The sequence below is a fragment of the Ambystoma mexicanum genome, chromosome 2q, assembly GCF_040938575.1.
Source record: "Ambystoma mexicanum isolate Mex_15411 chromosome 2q, UKY_AmexF1_1, whole genome shotgun sequence".
NCBI lineage: Eukaryota > Metazoa > Chordata > Amphibia > Caudata > Ambystomatidae > Ambystoma > Ambystoma mexicanum.
Window position 1 is genome coordinate 1475446902 of NC_090924.1, and position 16545 is coordinate 1475463446.

Below are 16545 nucleotides of genomic sequence, written 5' to 3' on the forward strand. Positions count from 1 at the left end.
GAGGAGAATCAAGACACAAAACATCAATGTCTTGATCTTGCTGTGTCCATGGATCCTGACCTTCCTGCTGGGTTTCTTCCCAGTTGTCCTGTTGTTCTTCCTCATAACTTTGTAGGAATTAAGCTTCTTCCTCTTCATTATAAATGTCCCTATATGTATCCATGTGGACAACGTCTTCCTGCTGAACGAAGGCAGAAGACTGATCTTCTTGAATTTGAGAAGGAAATTGGAGGATAGGGTCTACCCGAGACCTTTTTGGGGGAGGATGATCAGAAAAACTGATAATCTTCTCCAGCCGATCCATACACCCTTCAAACTTCTCTGTAGTCCATTTAGTGGACCCAAGCGGACCTACGGGTGGAAGAACGGCGTTCTCCGCTCTACAGTGTCGAAAAGAGTCTCTTAGGGTGTCGGAAAGAGGCTCTTGACTATCTTCGTAAGTATCGTAAGAATCGGGATCCCAATCCGCATATGAAACTTTTTCCGCGGCTTGTCCCATAACTTTAGGCGGAACCAGGGAAAGACCCACCGCCGCCGTAATTCTTTCGATGCTGCTTTCGATAGTCACCGAATTCGATGAAGACGTTGAAAATGGTGTAGGGGTTGTCTGCTTAGTGTGATTCTTTTGTATGCCCCTGTCGCCGGGTATTGCCCCTGTAACAGCGAGACCAGAGTCAGCCCTTAAAGGGTCGGGGACGGGCGTGGCAGACCTAGAAGTGTCCGCCTCGAGGTCTATAACATCCGCAACGGATGTTTGGTCATCCGAGGTACCCCTGTCACTCTCAGCGGGTGTGGCGGTGGGGGAAGGGGGTTCCACCCGCGACATACCGTACACAGCCCACCGCTTTACACAACGCTCCTTAAGGGCCTTAGGCCGAAGGAGTTTGCAGGCTGCACACCACTTCTCGTCGTGCTCTAGGGGGAGACAGGCGTTACACGTCCTGTGTTCGTCCTTCCAAGGATATCTGACCCTACACTTAGGGCAGAATCTAAGAGGAGTCCTTTCCATAGCTAAAGGGAAGGATGACCAGACCAAAAGGGAAAAGAGGGGAAAGGAGGAAAGACATACCGACAATATGGCCACCCCGACCCCCCAACTCTCCCTACTGTATGGGTCGGCCAGAGGGCCCGACCACGTGGAAAATCCCGCCACTGGATTTTAGGCATCGAAATCCACAGCCGTAGACGAATCCCCCATAGTCTTCGTCGAAGATGTTCTTCTGTGACTTAACGGGGAATAACCGACAAGACAGTAAAGATAAACAATGGCTCTTGTAAGAGCTCCCCCATAGGGCGGCCAGTTATCTGGGTGGAAAAAAACAATCTGAGGGACCTCGGCGCATGAGGTATTTTGGGTACACTACATGTCACGATAGGGATAGTGTTACAGACACGCCTATCCCGACGTCCCCTTTTGGTCGCCAAAATACAAGATGTAATACCCCGCGGTTAACACTGGATGTCGGACCATATGCACAGCATATGATTCTAAGCAGATTAACAAGCATCAGAATTATGATTATCATTTGTTATGACCTTAAGTGTGCAATAAAATCCCACTACCTGGGGGCAAAACGTATGGGGTTTTGTCACAACCAGGTTATGTTACCACACTGCCTGCATATGGGTCCACTGGTTATAGGCCATCCAAACATTTAGGGAGCCCCCTCGAATTTTGCCTCCTCTTCTTGAAACGGCAACCAACATTCAAAGTTGGGTCTATATCGTCCTTGCAAAATGTTGTGCAGTGTAATTGACTGGTGGCAAAGTTAAAAGCCTTCCAAAAGCTGCTCTTTACCCACCCAGTAATGCAGGCATATGCATGGAGGTCCTCAAGCATTTGTCAAGTTTGTAAACATAGCAATGTCTGCAAACATCTGAGATGTTCGTGGGCATCGCAGACGAAAACTCACTGGATTATTTGCCTTTTCTGGACATATCTGGCAAATTTTCTGGACATTCTGGCAAATACCAACTGCCTTGTAGTTCCAAGATACAGACTAACTAAGATTGGAGGTAATACCTTTCCTGTGAAGGCTGCTAAACTGTGGAACGCCCTGCCTCATAAATTGAGAGTAGACCAACCTTACCTTCTCCTTAGAAAGAACTACATTAATTACATCAATGCCAATTCTCCCTAGACACCTTCTTCCACACCGAGTACCAACGCTGTCTTAGACTACTAGTCAAAGCTTCAATTGTATATTTCTTGTATAGACTATATTTCCTGTATAGCTTGAACACGCATCGTAGCACTACTACACTGCCCTGTAACATTATTGTAATATTCACATTGATTGTAAATGTATTTGTATTGCTGTGCCCTATTCTATAACGTGTAAAATTTGTAACTTGTAAGCCTAGAATCTTCTTACTGCTGCGCCCTTCTACTTCTGGGTTTTGGTGCGCATTAAAAAAAAAAAAAGAAAATAAACAAACAAACAAACAAACATCATCATCGGTCCTCATTTCCCAGACATTGTTCAATTTGTTTGACAAGTTCAATGTTGTAATTGTAATTATATAATGCGCTTAATACACAGAGGTTTCTAGCGCGGACCCGGGGATCAAACTTGTGTTGCTCCGCGTTGTCTTGCTTCAAAGGCGATGAGCTATCCTCCCGAGATGTTGTGTTTTTTAATATGTTTTTATGGTGATGTTCGCTATGGGCACAGTTAGCTGATCAAGCATGGCGTCAGTTTCAAATGTTTTGACGCACCTCACGTTTGTCAATTGCCCAATCAGCAATCGCAAATGATGTCCGCAAACATTACGCAGCTCTCTGATTTGTCCACAGAGGTGTCCCAGACACTGAATCAGGAAGTGAGTCCCCAGCCCAGAACGAGATATCTCAATTGTTTTATCTACTTTTTGGGCATTTTTAACAGATCTACTGGGTGGACCAAATTTTCAAAAGCATGACTTTCAGGAACTGGCCAGCGCTCCATGCACAAGTTTGGTGCAAATCCGTCCAGCGGTTTTGCCTGTAGCAGCAAGCAAACATTTTTTTCCATTCATGTCTAACCAGAGTCAATAGTTTTGGGATTCCTCTATAACTCTGCCCCCGTTGACAAAACTTCAGAAAATGTTGCTTAATGATTCAGCGATGTCAGCTTCGTGAAGATACCTCGACTGGTGCCAAAGACATAAGCTGTCCCAAAAATGCTCTTCCTACGGGTTGAGCAACTTAATCATACCTACCCTGTAATTATAGGGCAGCAATATTTAATGGGATTGCCTTGATCCATAGGAAATCTTACAATTCCATTGCTAATAACCTTTCACTTGCATGACGGATCTAGGTGATATTTTAGAAACAAAAAGTTTGTCTCACAACCCCCACCCCCTGAATCGAAATATTTGGGCAGGATTCATTGAAATATGAAAAGAAAGCAAAGAAAACAATGTGTTTGGCCCACTCCCAATCATTTTCCCATAAAGAAAAAATCGAACACTTATCAAACCGAAGCACAAAAACTGCATTGGACCATATAAGAAACAACTTAGACACGAAGCAATGACTTAATTTGCGGGATGGGTTTGGGGTTATTCTGTCCAGTAGGTTTTAAAATATTTGATGGGGATGAGGTGCCTCCTTCTCACAAGCTATATCTACCATGGTGCGGTGCAGCAGAGAGGCTTTTCAGAAAAAAAATCTATCATTTTATTTTTGCTTGATGCAAGAGATAACCGCGGTAATCCTGAGGGAATGTAAAAACGAAAAGTGTTCAAAAAGAGGTGAAAAAAGTATTTACACATGTCAGGATAGTGGTGCCGGGGCGGGAAACCATGTAAAGTTGAGGGGTCTAGGATCGAGCAGGCAATGAGATTTGATCAAAGGAAATGTTTACCAAACATGGCTATCTTAATGCAGTTATGTTAACGTGGTTATATAAACATGATTATAATGTTAAACATGTGAAATGGAAGTGCGACAGAGGACAGATCAAGTGAACATTAACATGCAGTGCTGTAGGGTTATGGGGAGGGGACTAGAGTGCGTTCTGGTGTGGGGAGGGTGCCTTTGTGCAATGGGCGACATTTGAGGTGTTCAAAAGATTAAAAGTGCTCATGTGTGGTTTCCATCAAATAATCGCGGTTATTGAATGATGAATTTTGTATAACCTGGTAATGGAAAAAACGGCACATACATAGTGTTCTAGTGAGACACAATGTACGAAGGGGATGATATGATATGATATGATATGATATGATATGGCATTTGTAACACGCCTATACACAAGTGTTTCAAGGCACGACGAGGCAGGGAGGGGGGAACAAGGGGAAGACAGACAACGATCCTACTAGGCCAGGTGTCATTCAGATCGCGCAAGTGCAGGGGTAGGGGGAAGGGAGAAAGTGCAAGGGGAGGGGAGGGGGGAAGTGCAGTACAAAGTAAGTAGAATAAAATAAATAAGGGCCAGCTGGTGGCAAGTGCAAGGTAAGTGCAGACAAGTGCTGGGAACGGGGGCTGTAGGGATACAGAGACAGTCCCGCAGTGCAGGGGTTGCCAGGGAGGCAGTGCAAGTGGAGAGTGGCTGGGCCCAGGACCAAGGTCGGCGAGAGTGGCCCAGTTGCAGATTCGGTGCAGATTCAGCGAAGAATTAGCAGGGGAGAGGGAGAGAGAAAGCAGAAGCAAAGAGGAAGGTTTTGAGGTGCTTCCGGAACTGTAGATGGTTCCCCTCAAGTTTCAGGGAGGCAGGAAGGCTGTTCCAGAGGGAGGCCCCTGCCGCGGAGAGAGATCTACCCCCAGCTCATTGCTTCGAGAAGCGGCTGACCCTGAGGGAGTTGGAGACGGATGAGCGAAGGGCTCGGGAAGGAAGATATTTAGGAAGAGAGAGTTGAAGGTATTTAGGTCCCAGGCCCCAGAAGGCCTTGTGGACAAATGCAGAGGGTTTTGAACTTTATCCTCGCAGCCACTGGGAGCCAGTGTAGAGACTTCAGCCCTGGAGAGATACGGTCCCTGGGCTTGAGGCCAAGGACAAGTCTCGCAGTTCTGTTCTGGATGAGTTGCAGAGGGTGGAGAGTGGGGGCAGGCAGATTAAGATAGAGGCTGTTACAGTAGTCCAGCTTTGAGAGAACCAGGGCTCGTGAGACAGTGAGCTTCTGGGGGAAGGAGAGGAAGGGAAGAATACCTCTGAGGAGGTGCAGCTGGTAGTGTGACTTCTTAGAGACGTCAGATATATGAGGAGAGAAGGAGAGTGTGGAGTCGAAGATAACCCCGAGGTTTTTTCCCGTGCAGGTAGGAGCAGGAAGAGGGCCAAGAGAGGCCGGCCAGAGAGCTGCAGGGAAGGAGGGAGTGGGTGTGCCGATGAGTAGAATCTCAGTCTTACTGGCATTAAGGCAGAGGTCATTGGCGGCACACCATTCCTGGATAGCAGACAGACAGTCAGAGATGAGGGAAGGAGAGGAGGAGGCTGAGGGTACCCTGAAAATGAGCTGCACTGAAAGTTGGGGTAGAGAGCGGCGATGCGGTGGGCAAGGAGTGCCAAGTACTGGTTGAACAGCCAGGGGGAGAGATTTGATCCCTGGGGGACACCACAGGTGGAGAAAAGATGTCGGAGAGGAAGGACCCCAGTTGGACCTGGGAGGGTCGATTGGAGAGGAAAGAGGTCAGCCACGCCAGAGCCTGACCAGTGATACCCAGGTTATCACGGAGACGGTTGAGCAGGATGGCATGGTTGACAGTGTCAAAGGCAGAAGAGAGATTGAGCAGAATGAGAACACACGGAGTGTTGGAGTCAAGGTTTAAGAGTAGGTCCTCACGGATGTTCAGGAGAGCAGTTTCCATGCTTCTGGCAGCTCTGAAGCCAGATTGATGGTCATGAAGACTGCCAACAGATTCAGCATGGAGGTTAAGCTGGTAGATGGCCAGTTTCTCCAGGAGCTTGCCCAGGAAGGGAGTGATGGAGATTGGGCGATAGTTAGCCGGGCAGGAGGGGTCAGAAGAGGGTTTCTTAAGAACAGGGTGCACAAGGGAGTGCTTAAGGGGGGATGGGAAGACTCCAGAGGCGAAGGAGTGGTTGCAAAGGTCAGCCAGGTCAGGAGCCAGGGAGTCGATGTGGTCCTTGATAGTTTTGGAGGAACAGGGGTGGACCTGTTTAGACGAGACTTTCATAGATCGGACTTGTCTGGAAACCTCGTCAGCAGAAAAAAGGGGAAAGGCAGAGAAGGAGGGAGGAGGGGTGGCTGTAGAAGGGCCAGAGGAAGAGCCAGGAAGAGAGGGAGGGAGATGATAGGAGGAGAGTGAAGAGAGGATGTCCTGAGTTTTAGAGATGAAGTGAGAGGCCAGTGCAGTGCAGAGGGCCTGGGAGGGGACAGGAGAGGTAGAGACTGCAGCAGGGTTGTCAAGCTCCTTGCAGATTTTAAAGAGTTCGGCCGAGTTGTTAGATGCCGCAGAGATGCGGGCTTGGATAAGGGCTCTCTTCTTGGAGAGAACGGAGAGACGGTATTGCCTTTGGAGCAGGCGGCAGGCCAGTTTGTCAGAGGATGAACATGAAGCACGCCATTTCCTCTCTGCCACCCTGCACTTGCGTTTAAGGGTGACGAGCTCCGAGTCATACCAGGAGTTACATTTGGCTTTGGGCTTCAGGCGGATTCTCATGACAGGGGCAAGGATATCAAGAGTATCAGATATAGCAGAGTGGAGCATGGAGAGGGCAGTGTCAGGGTGAGAGTCAGCCGAAGGGGGAGGGGGGATGTGAAGGTGGCAGCGAAAGCCTCAACTGACACGCGCTTCATGGGTCGGATGACCGAGAAGGTGGGTGGCAGTGATGAGGGTGGCTTTGCCTGTGGGGTAGGGAGGGTGAGGTGGGAGGATAGGAGAAAGTGATCACTCCAGGAGAGAGGAGTGGAGAGAGGGACGGAGAGGGGAAGGTCAGAAGAGATCAGAGCATCAAGAGTGTGCCCTGCAGAATGAGTAGGCCCAGACGGGAGAATAGAGAGTGAGAGAGAGTCGCAGAGGTCACGAAAGAGTCCCGTGGGGGGACAGGAGACATCCAAGTGGATGTTGAAGTCACCAAGAAAGAGGAGTTGAGTGGTTGAGGACAGGAGTGAGGAGGAGAGGTCAGCCCACTCAGAGAGGAAGGAGGAGATTTGACCAGGTGGCCGATAGATAGTAGCCACGGTAAGGGAATGGCTAGGAGAGAGAGAGAGACGGCAGACAAGGCATTCAAAAGAGGAGTAGGACTGCGTAGGAGTGACAGTGGCAGGAATCCACTTAGGGAAGATAAGGGCTACACCCCCCCTGCACGGTTGGGCCTGGGCACGGAGAGGATCTTGTAGCCGTCAGGTAGGAGTGTGTCAAAGCTGGTGACAGAGCTGGCCGTGAACCATGTCTCAGTGAGACCGAGGACGTCAAGGTCCAGTTCCTCAAGAAGGTGACAGATATCAGAAGAACGCTTGATTGCAGAGCTAGAGTTAAGAGTAGCAATGTGGAGAAGGTTTATCAATCGATTTGTACAGTCTGTGCAGTGTTTTTTTCTATTTTTAATTACTTTAAGGGTGGTTCTGAAAAAACCTTTGGGGTGGAAGAAGGGGGAACATTTTAATAGAAAAACATTAGGGTTGGTACATGTAAAAATGTGTTAAAGAAGGAACATCTTTTTCAGGTTATTGCGAGACTATTCACAAAGACTTCCAAAGTTCCTAAAACGTCATGAGTAAAAGGTACAGTTGTGTATTAACTTCTAGATTTGTAAGAAAACGTGAACACTCTGCGGGTGAAATGTGAAATTAGTGATGCTTTGTTTTGGTGATTGGTGTTAATAAAAAAGGATCCAATGTATGGCAACAGCTTGTAGATGTCACAAATGTAAAGGAAGGTTCAGAGTTTCTAGTCAATAATGATATGATATGGCATTTGTAACACGCCTATACACAAGTGTTTCAAGGCGTGACGAGGCAAGGAAGGGGGAACAGAGGGAGGACAGGGACAACGATCTTACTAGGCCAAGTGACATTGAGATCATGCAAAGTGCAGGGGAGGGGGAGGGGAAAAGTGCCAGGGTAAAGGGGAGGGGATCGTGCTGTACATGGGATCAAAACAATAACAAGAGGTGGCAGCCAGCAGGTGCCAGGTGCAAGGGTAAGTGCAGACAGCAGGTGTCCAAAAGTGCAGCTAAGAGGACTGTAGGTTTACAGCTACAGACCCAAGTGCAAGGGTTGCCGGGAGGCAGTGCGGGTGTGCAACTGAGCGGGCAGGGACCTGGGCCTGAAATTAGAGGGTAGCCAGGTGACCCGTGCAGTAATAGACAGGAAATCAGCAAGGGAAAGGAAGTGAGAAGGCAGAAGCAAAAAGGAAGGTCTTGAGGTGCTTCTGGAACTGGAGATGGTTCTCCTCAAGTTTCAGAGAGGCAGGGAGGCTGTTCCAGAGGGAGGCCCCAGCCGAAGAAAGAGATATACCAACAACTTGTTGCTTGGAGAAGCGACTGACCCTGAGGGAGTTGGAGGTGGAGGAGCAAAGAGCTTAATCCTCGCAGCCACTGGGATCCAATGCAGAGATTTCAGTGCTGGAGAAATACGATCCCTGGGCTTGAGGCTAAGGACAAGTCTGGATGAGTTGCAGAGGGCAGAGAGTAGAAGTAGGCAGATTGAGAAAGAGGCTGTTGCAGTAGTACAGCCTAGAGATAACCAGAGCTCTAGAGACAGTGAGCTTCTGGGGGAAGGAGAGGAAAGGAAGAATACCTTTGAGGAGTTGCAGTTGGTAGTTTGACTTCTTAGAGACGTCAGAGATTTGAGGAGAAGAGGAAGGTGTGGAGTCGAAGATGACAACAGGGTTCTTAGCCTCACATGTGGGAGCAGGAAGAGGGCCAAAGGAGGCCAGCCAGAGAGTGATAGGAAAGGAGGGTGTAGGTGTGTCGATGAGGAGAATCTCTGTCCTCCTGGCATTAAGGCAGAGATCGTTGGCAGCACACCACTCCTGGATAGCAGACAGACAGTCAGAGATGAGAGAAGGAGAAGAGGTGGCAGAGGGGAGCCTGGAAACAAGCTGAGTGTCATCTGCATAGCACTGAAGGTTGGAGCAGAGAGCGGCAATTGTGGTGGTGCCATGTATTGGTTGAACTACCAGGGAGAGAGGTTAAACCCCTGGGGAACATCACATGTAGAGAGTGAGATAGAGGAAAGAAAGGACCCAAGTTGGACCTGGGAGGGTCGATCAGAGAGGAAGGAGGTCAGCCAGGCCAGGGCCTGATCGGTGATACCCAGCTTATCACGGAGATGATTGAGCAGGATGGCATAGTTGACCATGTCAAAGGCAGAAGAGAGATTGAATAAGATGAGGACAGAGGGGAGATTAGAATCAAGGTTAGAACGCAGGTATTTACAGATATTTAGGAGAGCAGTTTTCATGCTTCTGGCTGCTCTGAAGCCAGACTGATGGCCATGAAGCCAACCAACAGATTCAATGTGGAGATTGAGCTGGGAGATGGCCAACATTTCCAGGCGTTTTCCCAGGAAAGGAGTGATGGAGATCTGCTGATAGTTAGCCAGGCAGGAAGGGTCATCTGAGGTTTTCTTGATAAGAGGGTATGCAAGAGAGTGCTTCAGGGGGAAGTAAAGGCTCCAGTGGTGAAGGAGTGGTTGCAGAGGTCAGCCAGGGCAGGAGTGAGGGTGTCAATGTGGTCTTGATGTTTTTGGAAGAACAGTGAAGAACCTGTTTTGATGAGACTTTCATAGTTCAGACTTGTCTAGAAACCTCACCAGGGGAGAACAGAGGAAAGTAAGAGAACGAGGGAGGAGGGGTGGGGACAAGGGGGCCAGAGGTAGAGGAGAGTGAAGAGGGAGGAGGAAGATAGGACGAGAGGGCAGACAGGATGTCCTGGGTTTTAGAGATGAAATGAGAAGCCAGGGCCATGTAGACGGCCTGGGAGGGGACAGGAGAGGTAGGCACTGCAGCAGGATACGTTGCTCCTTGCAGAGTTCAGCCAAGTTGTTGGATGCCGCAGAGACACAGGCTTGGATGAGGGCTCTCTTCTTGGTGCAGACAGAGGGCCGGTATTGCCTTTGGAGCAGGGGGAAGGCGGTTTGTCAGAGGATGCGCAAGAAGCTAGCCATTTTCTCTCAATGCCCTACACTTGTGTTTAGGAGTGACAAGGTCAGAGTCATACCAGGAGTTGCATGTGGCTTTGGGCTTCAAGTGGATCCTCATGACAGGAGCAAGAGCATCAAGAAAATCAGAGATAGAGGAGTGGAGCATAGAAAGAACTGTGTCAGGATGTGAGTCAACCAAAGGAGGAGGGGGGGAGAAAGTGGCAGTGAAAGCCTCAACTGACACATGCTTCATGGGTTGGATGACCAAGAAGGTAAGTGACAGTTATGGATAAACTGTAGTCTTAATGTACCAGACGTGTTCAGAATATAGCACCTTTAAGATCAAAGACACAAATGTAAGGGACTCTGATAAGGTCAAGACATTAGGTGTCGACCTGCAAGCATCCTTGGGACCGGAAGCCCAGTTAACATATCTGAAAAACAATTGCTGATACCACCAAAAGCTGCTCAGTCACATCAGGCCAGTATTGAGCAAACAAAACAGCACCATTATCATCAGAGCCACAATCTTATCCAGACTGTACTACGGGAATGCACTGCTTATGGGGGCCAATCAAAAACGCATAAAACAATGTCAGATCATACAGAACAATGCGGTGAGGAAAATTACCACAAAAAAAGGGAGCGACATATCACAGAAGACAGAAAGTCCCTTCATTGGTTAGCCCTGGAAGACCATATCACCTTTAAAGCAATGACCATTGTCCATCGCTGTATATTTGGATCCGCCCCATTTACCTAAAAAAACAAATAACCACATACGAACCTTGTCATACCTTAAGATCCAAGGCGCAAGGGTTTGTGAAAGTAACTCACTCCAAAAAAGCCAATGGACTTTGACGAGACTTCCCTACCAAAGCGGCATCTAGGTGGAACGAGCTCTCAAACAGACTAAAGCTAGAATCTTACTACCTATCCTTTAGGAAGAAACTGAAGATACTGTTGTTCAAATAAAGGACCTGTATAAATGCTAAAGACCATGTAATGTAATCTACATCAGAACCAATCATCTTACCCTACTGTCCCGTCACCTTTCCGTTGTCCTTGTCTTTATCCAATACGTCTTGATGCCTGCGGGCTTCGGCGCTATAGAAATAAGCTAACAGTTTGTATGAGCATTATGCTGTTCATCCTGTGCCATCTCGGCACGTGGTGGGAGATAGTCGGGAATTAAATCAAATTAAACAAACAAAAGCTGCACTAGTCCGTGTCTGGGAAGAACCTCTAGAAGCTTGATGTTTCCCTATGATTGTTCCCACTGGAAAAGGTGGCAGATTGGATAATTGGAAAGTTCCCATTTCGTTGTTGGACTACCCGTGCACACGTAGCTATTCTGAGGATTCCAGATTCCGCAATGTTTCACATACACTTCAAACAGGAGCTCGATTTCCAACTGTTTCTGCAAGTGAGATGGTACAACAGGTAAAACAAAAGGATGAAGGTCTCTAGAAGACAATATTACCAATAGCCTTGCCACGTCGAGAGTGACTAAAGAACATTGGTATAGAAGACATTCTGAGGTGCCATGCATGCTCCAAGACCTGGATTACAACTTTAAATTGTGCAGAGTACGCTGGGATTATTTTGCAGACAGAATTTGACAAAGTAATCCAATTTGCATGCATTCTCTGACTTAATTAATGCGAAAGCATGTCTACACCAGAGCCCTCCCGAAGCACAGGCCTCCCTCTCCACCATGAGGCCAAGGACACCTTACCACCACAACAAGGTCAGCCCCCTTTGGCTTTATGTGGGATTACAGTAACCCCCATATGAAACAGACCATTGCATGGATCCTTTGACCTAATTAATGCTAAATGACCCCAAAGATGTTTTAATCATTAGCTGCCTGTGAAGGCTATCAGAAGAGTTCCAATGCTGGCTTTCACTGCAGTGTGCATCACTTGGACCGGAGCTATCCCTTTCCAGCATTGCCGCTGCCATATCTGGAGACACCGGGGTATCTCCCCTGCTCTGATTGGGCCCTGCCTTCATTTTAGGCCCAATCAGACGAGCCAGAAGGTGGAAGCCGGCCCACTCGTAAGGCCCTTTATGCACCAAGGAGGGCTTCAAGGGCCCCCACATGTTCCCCCTCTTCAATCTATGAAGCAGCCTCCTGAAGTACAGCCTGCTCCCCCATGAACTTGGGCACCTCCACGCATTCTGCATTTTTTCCAGTGAGTGATGGCTGAACTTTGACACTACCTCCTCCACTTTGAACCATGCTGTGCCTATTTCACTCTGCCGTCCCTGCCTTACCTACTTTATTTCTTGTTTCATTGCATGTGTGTTCCTTTGTGGAAATTCAAATCTACGTGTGTATTTGTAACATCTTTGCACCCCTTTTGCTTTACATGTGTGTCCCTTTGTGGAATTTTGAATCTAGGTGTGTGTTTGTAACATCTTTGCACCCCTTTTGCATTGCATTTTGGTCCTTTTGCAACTTCTTGGCCGTCTGGTGAGTTTGTTCTAGAACTCTGCTGTGCAGCCGCTCCTCTTTTCTTCAACTATCTTCTGACGCCCCTGTGGCCTTACCATCTCCCTTATCTTCTGTAACTATTACACTATCACCTATCCTCCCTCTCTCACCAAGTCTGGAAGAAAAAAGCATAAGAAATACATTCTTGTCACAAACCCTGGCCTACCGATCGCAGGCACCTATGTCAGTGCAACCTCCAGGGAGGTCTTCACTGATATCCGTTTCTCTGTCCCATCCCCGTATCTATGGACTCCTCATCTCATCTCTACTCTTTCCCCTTTCACATCCTCTCCCATTAATGGTGGCACCAAATGGGAAGTCCTCTTGGTGGGCTTCGCATCATCCAGGTATATCATTGTCTTTCAGACTGGCACTATCTTGGTACAGGGTCCTCAACCCAACCTTCTTCTCTTTGACCAGCGCCTTCCGTCCCTCATCAACCTCCTTCCCACACTTGCTACTCCCTCCTCCACTCTCACTGTCCCCCCTCCAGCGACTGGTGTACCAGGCCCCTGTACTCCTCCTCGGAAAACCTTCAAAGGTGGAGACTGCTTGCATCTAGCCACACTGAATGCTTGATTGGCCATCAAACACTCTGGCAACATCTGTTTCCTTCTTGAAGACATTGACCTCGATATCCTTGTTCTTACCGAGATGGGGTTCAATGCCAGCTCAGTCACTGCATTTGACTCCCTTCTCCTTGATGGGTATAAGATCATCTCCAAGCCTCTGCCTAATCGTGCTGGTAGCGCAGTTGCTCTGTTTTTCCCTGAGTGGGTCTTTTCATCCCTCACACCCAGCCAGCCCTACTCTTCCTTGGACAGCCTGGTCTGCAAGCTGGTCATCTGTCCTTCCTCTTCTATGACCATTGGCACTATCTACATCCCTCCTTGCTCTACCATCCTGTTCCTCTCTGAATGGGCTGATTTCTCCTCCTCTCACCTCTGAATTCCTTCTGTGGGTGATGTCAACATCCACTGTGACTCCTCAGTCACAGCATCCACTCTCTTCCATGACCTTTGCACCTCTCCATCTCCATTCTTCCTTCCGGACCTGCCGAATCGGCTGGACACATTCTTGATGCCCTCATCCACACTGATCTTTCACTCTCCACCCCGCTGACCATCCCACTCTCCTGGTCAGACCACTCTCTCCTCTCCTCTCACCTGGGTCCTATTGGCCGACTGACTGCTCCTCTACCAACAATGCCAAACTTGTTCATGTATATTGTCTTGTAGAGTCATATTACATATATGAAATGGATGTATTAACAATATGTATTGTTAATAGTAATCATTATTTTTTAAACACTCGAATTAGGCCTGCATTCGTGTTATAGTCAATATCATAGGAAAACATCTGCAAAGTTTGCGGGAAAGATTATGGCTAAAAGGATGGACACACTCACTCATACACAATGAGAAGGAATATGCTTTGCACTATGTGGACACTGCAAAGGGGAACTAAAGGTGGACATAGTGTCCGAGCATATAGACCTTATGGTGAAGGGGTGAAAGCATCGGATGTATACTAATTGACCTTCTCACAATTGACCTCAGGAGAATTGACCTTGGGAGAATTCATCTAATTGAAAAGGTCAATTAGGACATATATGCTGGGGGATACCCCCATAACTCCCCACACAAATCAAAAATCCCCGTAAACCTCCACCCTATCCCCTTATATTATTTATAATCCAAAACTAACTCAATACATATATAAAATTACTAAAATAATATAACAGTAAATTGTCATGGGTAGCAATTACACTGCACTTATAGGAACTTAGAAGGTCAATTAGGACCACTATAATTAGGTCAATTAGGACAAAAGGTCAATTGTAAAAGGTCAATTTGGTAATACCAAAGCATCTAAGCCCTATAGAGAATGGGTCCAAAGAGCCTACGGATAAGAGGTCAGAGCCTATATACCATATGCATATTGACAAGGGGTGAGAGGAAATAGAGATATGAACAAGGTTTTGAGGAGCTATGCCCTATGGACAATAGGTCAGACCACAATGACCCTATGGATAAGGGGTCTGAACATAAAGCCCCTATGGAAAATGGGTGAAAGAAGATAGACCCTATGAACAAGGTTCTGTGGACAAGGCATTAAAGGCAATAAACCATTTGGATAAGAGGTCAGAGAATATAGACATTATGACCAAGGGGTCAGAGGAGATAGACCCTATGGATAAAGGGTCAGAAGAGATAGACCATATGCAAAGGATTGACCTGGAGCGAGAGGGATTTTACAGGAGCGCAGCATGAGGGCATAGATCTAACCACAGAATGGACTCATGCTACTGGAGATGTCATCAGTAATGCAGATGAACCTAGGCTTTCTCACTCAGCCAGCAATGACAATTAATGGCACATTACATTATGCACTGGTGACAAGATGTACATTAGCAACATATCACAAGCCAGTACATTGTGGGTTTTGTATAATTTCAGATTGTAAATAAATACATAAACTGAAGAATCAACTCACTGTGAAATCCTCTTGCATATGTATACTCTGTTTCATAGCATAGTGGCAAAGGGAAAGAGAAATGGATACACATTATCACACGGCTAACACATTCTAGAAGCAGGAATAGAAGTATCACATTGCTTCTCAAACAGTGAACTTTCTGGTCAGCATAGATGCCAAATAGTGCAAAAGAGGGCCAGCAAGTTAAGAGCGTGCACCAGGGAATGATAAGACTTCTGATTACAGTGATTATGGGTGGGAGAAATCCAACAGGAAAGGGCATAGGACATTATTTTACAGTACTTGTTCTATCTCTGCTGAGCATGTCAATACAGATCGATGGGATCAGGTGGAAAGATGTGAAATGCACATGGGTGGAAAGTAAAGACAAGTGCTATGTGTTATGTTATGCTATGTCATGTTAAGGTACCTTATACCGTGCACAGTTACCATTGGCATGGTCTCCATGGCACTTGGCAGTTTGTGATACTTGGGCAGAGAGGTTCAGGAGCAGTGTTTGCTAGTACACTGTCTACCCTCAAGATTCATCTAGATGCAAGCCTTGGCTTCCCTCGACAAGATCCTCTAAGTGCAGTGCGCTGGCTATCTTTGCAGTTCATTTACATGCAGGATATTAGCTACCCTCATAAAAATCTAAGTGCAATACAATGGATACCTTCACAGTTCATCTGGGTGCAACGCATTGGATGTCCTCATAAACCTCCTCAGTACCATGCATTGGCTAGCTTCAATGTTCATCTAGTTGCGATACATTGGCTACCGTCAACAATCTTTAACTGCAGTAGATTGGCTGTCTTCACAGTTCCTATAAGTGCAGTGTAATTGCTACCCATGACAGACTTCTATACTAAGGACAGATTGGGATTTCCTAGGTATGCTTCTATGGTCCAGCAAATAGTGTTTTTACATCTGTTTGACACCACGTGGAAAAATGCCTACAAATGCAAATCACTTAAAACGAGATAAGGAATGTCACTTGGTAAACATTTATAATCCTGTCATTGCTAAGCTTTGGAAGACCAAACCTGAAGCACAATTGCTGATAACACAAAAGCTGCTGCTCGCTATGTTACAAGATACTTGACAGAAGTAGAAAAGAGCAATGCAGCAGCGGTGTGGGCTGACTTATTAGAAATTACTAAGCTTTGGAATCAAAATGCTTTCACTCAGACAGAGTGGATCCTACGACGCAGCAGATCGGCTGACTAGTTTGCATCTGTATGGACGTAGCATCAATATCTTTTGGCTAAGTCTCTGTCCTGCTATTATCAGGAAAATGGTAATGAAACCAATGAATGAAATATAACAGTTGGCTGAAAAAGCACTTGATAGTACAAAAACTTTGAAAATCAATTGAATTCATTCCTAGTATCCAAATAGGTCTTCACATATGCAGAACCCTTGCTCGTATGAAGTATCAGGATGATACTCATAGCATAAGTGGAAGCTAACAATGACGGAGGATGCTCGATAGTACGTTGCTGTACTGACTGTATGCTGAGAAATGAGAAGCT

General features: G+C 46.9%; 1 protein-coding gene across 1 annotated transcript in view; it reads right to left on the bottom strand.

Moving 5' to 3' along the window:
• Positions 1–16545, bottom strand: part of LOC138570281 (cytosolic phospholipase A2 gamma-like) — a 507932-nt gene that overhangs the window by 225843 nt on the left and 265544 nt on the right. Inside the window, exon 12 of the mRNA XM_069649050.1 lies at positions 15029–15055. Coding sequence (XP_069505151.1) covers positions 15029–15055 — 27 coding nt within the window. The remainder of the gene's footprint in view (positions 1–15028; positions 15056–16545) is intronic.